This window comes from Nansenia antarctica (genome assembly GCF_963989245.1).
Source record: "Nansenia antarctica genome assembly, chromosome: 4".
Lineage (NCBI taxonomy): Eukaryota > Metazoa > Chordata > Actinopteri > Argentiniformes > Microstomatidae > Nansenia > Nansenia antarctica.
The window spans coordinates 2,677,394-2,688,278 of NC_137689.1; the positions used below are offsets into that span (position 1 = coordinate 2,677,394).

At 45.1% G+C, this 10,885-nt stretch overlaps 1 protein-coding gene across 1 annotated transcript in view; it reads right to left on the bottom strand.

The window, feature by feature from the left end:
* Positions 1 to 691: 691 nt before the first annotated feature.
* robo4 (roundabout, axon guidance receptor, homolog 4) overlaps positions 692 to 10,885 on the bottom strand; it is a 29,600-nt gene continuing 19,406 nt past the window's right edge. The window contains exons 12-19 of the mRNA XM_080529781.1: positions 9,216 to 9,258; positions 8,980 to 9,095; positions 8,118 to 8,459; positions 6,945 to 7,061; positions 6,707 to 6,833; positions 5,856 to 6,146; positions 3,487 to 3,815; positions 692 to 2,554 (exon numbers count right to left, since the gene is read on the bottom strand). Coding sequence (XP_080385907.1) covers positions 2,280 to 2,554; positions 3,487 to 3,815; positions 5,856 to 6,146; positions 6,707 to 6,833; positions 6,945 to 7,061; positions 8,118 to 8,459; positions 8,980 to 9,095; positions 9,216 to 9,258 — 1,640 coding nt within the window. The 3' untranslated portion in view covers positions 692 to 2,279. The remainder of the gene's footprint in view (positions 2,555 to 3,486; positions 3,816 to 5,855; positions 6,147 to 6,706; positions 6,834 to 6,944; positions 7,062 to 8,117; positions 8,460 to 8,979; positions 9,096 to 9,215; positions 9,259 to 10,885) is intronic.

The following is a 10,885-nucleotide window of genomic DNA, read 5'->3' on the forward strand; positions in this document are numbered from 1 at the left end:
CCAACCACAGTGTCTTAACACACTACTGGACAAACACAGGGTAGTAGAGTCTTAACACATGAACACCCCTGGCCTCGCCAACCAAGCTGTTGACAGACCGTGTGGGAATTACATACGGAGCGAGCGATAGAACACTACAAACAAGCTGCTGGGAACATCATCAGGGGATTAAGCTAATTTTTCTATGATAATCCTTCCCTCCACATGTTTCTAATGCTTCTAATGCCCCCCTCTCCCCCCCTCCCCCCCTCCCTCCCTCCCTCCCTGCCCCTCCCACCCCCCTCCTCCCCAGATAGACAGGTACCAGAGTTTAGTGTTCATCGCAATGGACCTATCGCTAAGCCACGCCCCAGAATAGAAATTGTCCAATCATATCACAGCAAAAGTCACTCCAGGCAGAAAACTCGGACAAACAACTCGCTAATATCTGATGGTGAAAAGCTTCTAGACTAAATATTCTTGTCATCTTTAAAAAAAAACATGTCTATTACTTGCTGTGGTAAATCAGAAATCTGAAATGTGCCAACTCCCGCCATTGTAAATCATTGAATGTCATTCAGTCACGGTCGGTCAGTCAGTCACTGTCAGTCAAGCGTTGTTTGTTTGTCTGAGTTTTCAAAGGGGCCGTGGCTTAGCGATAGGTTCTGGAATATTAATTTAAGACAAACATCAGATTCTGAGAGATGTTTTCTTCTTTTATTATCAATAAGGGCATAAGACACTGGGTTAGTTCAGCTGCAAATAGTACAAGTTTTTTTAGGGGAAACATGAAAACATATTCCTGGTCTCAGAGAGACAGTATTACTCCAGTCCTACTGGACCTAGTGTTACAAAATGAAAATCTTTTATAAAATAAAAAAGCCAAATAGATTCTACTTATTGCTTGATTTATACACGTTTCAGCAGGCACATAAGGCTGAGCTATGAGATACAGGCACGCACCGTGGACATCACATGCACCATGCACTGATGTCAGAGAGAGATCTGTGGAAATAGTCCTTCTTACTTATGCAGATCTCCAAGTCAAATTCATGCCCAGATTATTAGTTACAATTCAATTTTGGGGAAAAAAACACAACAATCTCAAATATAACATAACATAATCCAACTACATCTTCAATATTCTAGTCTAACACATCATTCAAAAAGAACGTAAAAAGGCACAAACATGTCGTAGATAATATAATCTCACTATCCAGAGAATAACAGAGGATAAACAAAACAATTAAAAACAGAGAAAAAATGTGTTGAACAGTCACAGTGATCATGGGTCATTAAATAAATCTGTTGCATATTTACATTCTAGTAATGATCAGTAAATGGTCTGTACAACTTGGCTTTCATTGATTTTCCTACATGCAGCAGTAAGATTATAGATAGCCCCAGGGAAACTCTGACAAGCATAAACAGCGCCACAGAAAAGCAATAAAACACAAAAAATATTTGCTCTGATGAAAAACTGATTTCTTGAGAAGTTGAAAAGGGAAACTTTGTTTTAGTGTTGTTTTTCTAAGGTGCTTCTGTTGAGCTTAACAAACCAAAAGTGAGGCTTCGTTCATAATGGAGAGAGACACAAAATGGCAGACACAAAATGGCGGACAGACAGACAGACAGCCCTGAGGTAATCATGGACACCTAGCGTAGCTAGGTAACCGATAACGGTCTGCTTCTGGTAGTATGGACGTGACGTAATGCTACGGATGCTACGGCGTCATTCCAACGAGTTGCCGTAGTAACGTACTATCGCTAAGCAACGCTACGTAACCTACAACATCTCTACTACTGTTTACACTCCCGCGTATTAGCGAATAACGGCTAACAAACCAGTCGTTCTCCCGTAGAAGACCGTTGTTGGGCTACAACGAGTCTCGAGTAGGAATGCAAAATTCCCGTAAGTTTTGAAAACCTTCAGATCATTTTGAATGTTTCCATACGGGTTTCAATATGGAAACGTGGGAAATTATCAGAAAGTTTCCCAAACTTACGAGAGTTTTGCAACCCTAGTCTCAAGACAGGATAGCATCCAAATAAAAATAAAATAAAATTTGAAAATATTCAAATGAAAACAAACAAATGTTGTAGATGTAGTAGATTATGTAGCGTCGGTTACGTTACTACGGCAACGGGTTGGAATGTTGGAAGGCCGCAATTTTAACAGTTGGGAGGTGAGCTCTATTTCAAATCCCATTTCCAACTGTCATTCATGAAATTATATTTCAGCCATTTCCAGTTAACGAATAAATCCACTGATCTGACATCTTCTCTCTGTGAGGCTCAGCTCATGGCTGTGAGGTCATCCCTGTGTCGCCGCCCCCCCCTCCTCCTCCACCCCCCCTGCCCTCTGTGGCCCTGCGGTCGCCGTGGCGATGACCCCAGGTGTCGAAGTCGGGTACGACCTGGCCGGGGTACTGGGCGCGGTACTGCGCCTCCATCTCCTCCACCCAGGCCGTGCTCCAGTCCCACACCGGGAGGGGGTCCAAGTCCCCGAAACACGACTCTCCGTCTGGACCCAGGGGGAACAGGGAGCTGAGGGGGGAGGTGGAGGGAGAGAAGTCTGTAGGAGGAGAGAGACAGAGGGTTAGGGTTAGACAGACATGGGGTCAAACTGACCCCCAAACTGGGGTCAAACTGAGTCAGCTGTGCCATATGTGTGGGATGAAGTGATAAATAAGTAACGATAAATACTTAGAATTACGTTGCTAATGGTGTTTTAAGACGCCAATAAGAGACACTAAAGGCAAATGCAAAGCCTAGAATCAATACTGGACATGGACAGCTGTCTGATAACGGCACACATGATCATGTGACAGAACACACCTGACTAACCAGGAAGCCAGGTCATTTCTAAATGATGAAACCAATATGTACACAAATACCATCAAATAAACATTAAGAATCTCTACTTTAACCTTATAGTACATTTCAAATCCAAAAACTGTTGGTGTACAAAGCCAAACAAATACACAACAAGCTTCACTGTCCCATTACCAGGCCATTGTATCACTAAGACACCAACTCATCATTCCTTGGTCAGAATGCGCCATCTAGTGGTAGTTTATGGTTAGTAATTTAACAACAGAAAATGGATAGGGGAGTAGAGTAGAGCATAGTATCACTTTCTTAAAATAATGGCTTAAGTCACTTTTGAGGAAAATTATGTTTTTGCCTGAATATCATATATTCTAGATTTGGTTCAGTTTATTGTTCTTTATTTTTATATATTACAAAAATATATTTGTATATGTTTAATTTTATTAAAATATATTTTCTATGTTTTATTTTATAAAAATATATTTTTTATATCTTTTTTTATTTATTAAAATATATATTTGTATATACAGTTTTCGCAAAACTTGAAAATATGACTGAAGCCATTATTTTAAGAAGGTGGCGTTATGTTATCATCATGTTATCTGGTGAGAGCGTTGCCAGGTGAGAACGTTGCCAGGTGAGAGCGTTGCCAGGTGAGAACATTGCCAGCCTTGCCTGTGAAGGAGGCTCCTCCCATGGCCTCCGAGGCGGCCGCCAGCATGCGGGCGAAGTGGGCGTCGCTGATGAAGGAGCCGTCAGAGCAGCTGATGAGGCTGGAGCGGGCGCTGGCCATGTCCCCTCCCGACACTGACCCGCAGCCGTTCCACAGCGAGCCCTCCCATTCGCTGCCGCAGGAGGAGGAGGGGGCGCTGTAGAGGCGCTGTAGAGCCTGCCGGGAGCCCATTGGCTGGGGGTCCTGCTCGTCTGGCTCTAATTGGTCAGAAGGGCCGCAGATGTACCCCAGTGTGGGCGTGGGGAAGAAGGGAGACGGCTCTGACGAGGCGCTGGAGAAACAGTCAGATGAAACAGTCAGATGAAACAGTCAGATGAAACAGTCAAACAGTCAGGTGAAACAGTCAGATGAAACAGTCAGGTGAAACAGTCAGATGAAACAGTCAGATGAAACAGTCAGATGAAACAGTCAGGTGAAACAGTCAGATGAAACAGTCAGATGAAACAGTCAAACAGTCAGATGAAACAGTCAGATGAAACAGTCAAACAGTCAGATGAAACAGTCAGATGAAACAGTCAGATGAAACAGTCAGATGAAACAGTCAGATGAAACAGACAGATGAAACAGTCAAACAGTCAGATGAAACAGTCAGATGAAACAGTCAAACAGTCAGATGAAACAGTCAGATGATGAAACAGATAAACAGTCAGATGAAACAGTCAAACAGTCAGATGAAACAGTCAAACAGTCAGATGAAACAGTCAAACAGTCAGATGAAACAGTCAGGTGAAACAGTCAAACAGTCAGGTGAAACAGACAGATGAAACAGTCAGATGAAACAGTCAGAGGTGCGTTTCGATGTCAGTGTTTTACTTGAATAAACTTGTTGGACTACGGGAATTAGTCCACTTCCGTGACAGTTTTACTTAGTACAGTGTTTCCTCTATATGCATTTATTGGTGGCGGGCCGCCACGAATGAATTTCCTCCGCCACGAATTGATTCAGTCCACTAAAAACATAAAATAATAATAATAATCCACCTCTGAACATTTTAGCTGATTAAAATATATCTGATCCTAGATCAGCGCTATAATGGATGTTGACTAAAAGTGCACCTAAATCCACGCCCATCTCTCTCTAACCGCTGATCCAAAATCAGATTAATGACATTAAACATTCAGTTGACGACGTGACACAAGGGCTACTCCTGATTGGTCTAAATGTGAACCATCTAAAAGATACAAAAAGCTGATCTAGCTAGCTAGGTGCACAAATAAGATATCACGTTAAATAACTTCGAAAAATTAAACGAAAACAGCGACAGATGGATGGATTTTTCAAGAAAAAAGATGTCCCAGACACTTCAAACATTGCTGAAGCTAGCAGTGGCTATGAGCGATCCGAAACTGCATGGCTGGCAGGAGCAAAGGAGCTAGTTGGTGGATCAGCTAACAACGTTTATGGCGGGGTACCACCACCACCAGCTACAACTACAGCGGGAGAACAAGCAGCAGCTACTGTGCGCTGTGGTATGTACACCAACATATATTACTTTCGTTTGTTACTTTTATTTGGACTTTGGATTTTAAGACCACTTTAATTCATGAAAAGGTCCAGAGTTTCTTGTTGCAAACGGAGGAAGGACAAACAACAGGTGCGTTGAAACCAACACCCAAGCATGCCAGGACGATGGCTAATTTGATAATTTTGACAGACATGATAGACATGATAGACATGATAGACATGATAGACATGATAGACATCACATCTAGTTGAAAAACTGTCGCAAGTTGAAGAACTCGCGCAAGTTGGAAATACTCTGAAACTTTCGCCAAGTTGGACATACTTTTCCTGTTGTGTTTGAGACGGAGCCAGACTGCTCGTTTGGAAGGACATTGGATCTGTGAGTAACGTAAACCTTCAGAGCTGATGGATGGACAGGGCTCTCCGCCACTAACGTAAAAATTCCTGGAGGAAACACTGTAGTACATAATCTTGCTGCACTAACGTCCACCATCATTCTGTGATTCTGATTTTGGGTCTAGCTTAGAAAAAATAATGAAAAGAGCAATATCTACTAGTAAACATCAAAGGACCACAAAGGAAATAAGCCTCTGGCTTTCTGGTGTTATCCTTGACGTTTGTTTTTCCTCTTTTATACGTGTATGCTTTTTAGGCTCCTTTGAAGCCGATAACTGTATACCCCATTTTAAAAACGTGTCAAATAAATTCCTTCATTCATTCATTCAAACCATGTCCCTCCCTCACTCTAACATGTCGTCTGACGGTATCTTCTGAAAATCCATAAGAGACACACCAAGCTTAACGTCTCTCCTAGACCCAGACCACCTCCACCAGGCTAGCTCTTACCTGCGCCTCTCCCCCTTGGGGCTGAGCTCCAGGTACTGTGTGACTTCCTGTGACATCAGCGCCGCTTCCTGCTCCTGGTCGAAGGACATGCAGTAGGAGGCGGTGGACAGGCGGCTGTAGGAGTGGGGGCCCAGGGTGTTGGTGTAGGAGGAGCAGGGACCCCCCAGGGTGGAGGAGGAGCAGGCAGAGGAGGAGCAGAGGGAGGGGGGGCCACGGTGGTGGTGGAGTGACGCAGCGCACGCAGACTGGAGGGAGCCGGCGTCTACCGTCAGCTTGGTGGAGTGGCTGGAGCTGAGGGGAGGGGGGGAGATGGGTCAGATATGGAGGCTGGGGGGAGGCTGTGGGGAGACATGGGGGAGATAGGGGGAGACATGGGAGCTGGGGGGAGACATCAAAGTGATGATGGGGTGGGATAAACAAACATGTAACTAACAAGATGGCGGCTACTTCACTTCACTGGAAATTAGGATATCTTCCACTACAGTATCTGAAATAAACACTATTTTGTATTAAAAAGAAAAGAAAAGTGAAGGCGAGTAAGAGAGACGCTTCACCGACACGGAAAACGACCCCACTCTTCTGCATTGTGCATTGCTACTGTTAGATCCAAGGGAAAGAGAGAGAGTGTGTGTGTGTGTGTCTCACCAGTCCTCTGAGGTCAAGCTGTATGTGTGTGTGTGTGTGTGTGTGTGTGTGTGTGTGTGTGTGTCTCACCCCTCCTCTGAGGTCAGGCTGTATGTGTGTGTGTGTGTGTGTGTGTGTGTGTGTGTGTGTGTGTGTGTGTGTGTGTATCCAAGGTAAAGAGAGAGAGAGAGTGTATGTGTGTGTGTGTGTGTGTGAGTGCGTCTCACCCCTCCTCTGAGGTCAGGCTGTATGTGTCGGTGGTGTCCTCCATGGGCAGGGGGGGGGGGGAGGGCAGCATGTCCACCAGGCGCAGGGAGGCAGAGTAGTGCAGCACGCGGGGGGAGGCCTTGATGTCTGAGGAGGGCAAAGGTCAGGCGATGGTCACAACACTGTCTGCTATGCACCATATGAACCATTATGGACATCATGGGTTTTGATTAGAGAGTTGATGAGTGTGATCAGTACCTGCAGGGTGGTGGCTGGGCCTCTGCTTGTGAAGCCGGGGCGCCCTCACTGCTGCCCTCACTGCCAGGGTCTCGCCCCTGGAGGGCGCCATGGGGGCGCTGTTCACCGCATGGAGCTCTGAAACGACAGAACAGTCTGAAATACTGAGGGATACCACAAGGTAGCCTTCTAATTAGCGGTAGTGGTGATGGGAAGGTTGTGAGTTCAAATCCTGCCTGTAACACCACCACTAGTGTGCCCTTCTCGGTTGGCAGTGAGCAAAACAAACCGGGCTCACGGGTTCTGGTACGGTACGGTAGTGGAAAAGCGTAAGTGGCTACCTTTCTATGTGTCCTTTCTATGTGTCCTTTCTATGTGTCCTTTCTATGTGTCCTTTCCTAAAATGACCACTGATAGCAGTAGAAGTAAAGGGTCTTGATAATAATTGGTTTCCATTAGGACTGTCAGTTTATAAAAAAATGCTTTGATTCATTTTAGGGGCTTCATTAGTTGATTCCTCTACAGATCAATCTGGTGTGGAAATTAATGATATGATTAATCTGTAAAGCCTAGTTCCCACAATTATTATTCTAATTGTATTATTATTCTAATTCATAAAGTCTCTTCTGATCAGTAGCCATGAAGGAAAACAGACAGCGTGAGAAAACTAGGAATGGATCTGAGGAAAATAAGCTCACTGACATAATTATTATTATTTATTTATTCATGATTAATCGTTTATTTAACCAGGGTAGTCATATTGAGACAGTAGCCTCTTTTTCAAATGAGCCCTGGCCGAGAAAAGCAGCACTTAATCAAAAAGACACCACATACAGTCTAAAAAACATACAATATAGTTCAACATAAAATAACAATAATAAAATAATTAAGTCTAGTCATCTTGACATAATTAAATGGACTGACTTATATAGCGTCTTATTCCAAAGCGCTTTACAACGGCCTCTCATTCACCCATTCACACACACATTCACACACCAATGGCGGCAAGCTACCATGCAAGGCGCCGGCCCGCTCACTGGGAGCAATTTGGGATTCAGTGTCTTGCCCAAGGACACTTCGACAAGCCCCAGCCGGGAATTGAACCGCCAATCTGCCAACCTTGCGATCATTAGAAGGCAGCTCTACCTCCTGCGCCACAGCCGCCCACATTTAATTAGGTCTAGTCCTTCTTACCGCGTTTGTAGTTCTTCTCCCAGGACATCTCCTTCAGCACCCCCATCCTGGGCTGGGAGGGGAGGGCCTGTTTCCATGACGACCCCGGGCCCCCCTCCTGGGTGACCAGGGTGGTCTTCCCCCCCCCGGGCTGCTGGGAGATCCTGACCGTCTCTGTGCCGCCGTGCTGGGAGGAGGGGCAGCCGTGGGGCATCTTGGGGCAGCGGGAGGGGCTGTTGAAGGTCTTGAGGCCCCCGCCCGTCAGGTCCACGTAGAAGGTCCCGTAGACGCCGCAGCTGTCAGGCACGATGGGGACGCCTGTGTCTAGAACGCTGGGGTCCTTCTGGGCTGAGATGGGCAGAGCTGGAGGATCATGGGAGAGAGGATGACTTCATACATGACTTCACTGATTAGATGGCAGAAGACATAAATAAGCCATACACTCTGAGTGCAGAAGCTTTGAATAAGTTTGAGGCAGTTTGCAGAGTTCTGAAGAAGTTTGAAGCAGTTTGCAGAGTTTTGCAGAGTTTTGAAGAAGTTTGAAGCAGTTTGCAGAGTTCTGAAGAAGTTTGAAGCAGTTTGCAGAGTTTTGAAGAAGTTTGAAGAAGTTTGCAGAGTTTTGAAGAAGTTTGAAGAAGTTTGCAGAGTTTTGAAGAAGTTTGAAACAGTTTGCAGAGTTTTGAAGAAGTTTGAAGCAGTTTGCAGAGTTCTGAAGAAGTTTGAAGCAGTTTGCAGAGTTTTGAAGAAGTTTGAAGAAGTTTGCAGAGGCACACTCGCACGATGAGCATTGAGCAACCATCGCCTGAGACGGCATTCAGCTATGTCGGGGAGGTTAACATGGTGTGGAGGTACGGTGGTCCAGAAGTAAAGCAGCAGAACTCACTGGTCTTCCTGAAGCCGGGGTTCTCCTGGCTCTGGGCCCAGAGGTTCTGGTACTTCTCATCACACGGGGCCGGGCGCCACGCACCGGAGATCCACGGGGAGTCTGGGGCTGCCATCCTACAGGGAGGGGGGGGGGGGGGACGTCACACCAGAGGCAGGGGGGGGTCACACGTCACACACCAGAGGGTAGACAGGAAGTCATCTTCAACATGCCATGCTGTGTTTCTGACCACTTACCTGTGCTTTATGATGAGGTCCTCGCTGGCCAGCCTGTACAGACCTGCAACACACAAAGACATCACTACTTAGTCATATACAAAATGTATTTCTTTCTTCTCCTAGCACGACGACTGCCAATGGCCCCGGGCCTGAGCTAGATTACTCTTCCTGCTACGACTGGTGGATTGATGATTCACTTGCTTAGTCAAATGTATCGATTGTAAGTCGCTTTGGAATAAGGCTTCTGCTGATTGCGAAACATGTCAATGTAAAAATGTAACAGGGTGATTTTCTGACTTTTAATTTTAATAATTTTAATTTTGCCATTTAGCAGACGCTTTTAATCCAAAGCGATTTACAATTACGAATTACAGGGACATTCCCCCTGGAGTAACTGAGGGCTAAGTGCCTTACTCAAGGGCACACTAGTAGTGGTTTCAGGCGGGATTTGAACTCACAACCTTCCGATCACAAGTCCAACTCACTATCCACTAGACCACCACTACCTCCCTTTTGGACTTTTGGTTTACAGTTACACAGTTACACAAACATAATCTGAGGTTTGAGCCTGACTTGCTCCTGTGTCTGGCTCACAGAGAAATGTGTCGTCTTCACAAAATATCCTAATACAGTTTTCGCACCTCACGCCTCAATTCTCCAAAAGACGTACAATATATTATATATATATATATATATATATATATATATATATATAAGTATAATCTCTAGACACCGCCACTACACTTCAAAGGTGAGGAGAGCTGTGAAGGACTTTTGAAGAGAGAGTGGTTTGTCTTATCAGCTAGCTTGGTAAAATCACGTTTAATATAGCAGCTCATGAATTACAGAGATTGGAACATTGGAAAAGGTTTAAATATCAGGTTTGAGGACCAATCAATCAGCCCAGCTCCTATCTCCTCTCTCACCATAATCACACATTTCTCTCACAGCGAGGGGGAAATGTTATAGCGCAATTATATTTTGTGAGGGCGCTGCTTAGCATGCTGGGAGTGAAATGCCGGGGGTGATGAGAATAATTGGGTGAATCATCGTTTAGAAATAATTCATTTTATGAAATGAATATTCCAGACATGGAATATGCACTCACTGAACACTTTATTAGGAACACTAAACTAATACTGGGTAGGGTCTCTCTTTATTAGGAACACTAAACTAATACTGGGTAGGGCCTCCCTTTATTAGAAACACTAAACTAATACTGGGTAGGGCCTCCCTTTATTAGAAACACTAAACTAATACTGGGTAGGGCCTCCCTTTATTAGAAACACTAAACTAATACTGGGTAGGGCCTCCCTTTATTAGAAACACTAAACTAATACTGGGTAGGGTCTCCCTTTATTAGGAACACTATACTAATACTGGGTAGGGCCTCTCTTTGCTCTCAAACAGCCTCAATTCTTCATGACATTGATTCCACAAGATGTTGGACGCATTCCATTGAGGTTCTGGTTTCACACACGCTAGGCTAACCCTTGCATAGGGGTCGCCCTGACCCCTGACCTTTAGCCTTGCTAACGGTCGCCCTGACCCCTGACCTTTAGCCATGCTAACAGTCGTTCCCCTGACCCTTGACCTTTAGCGTTGCTAACAGCCGCCCTGACCTCTGACCTTTAGCCTTGCTAGTAACAGTCGCTCCCTGACCTTTAGCCTTGCTAACAGTCGCCCTG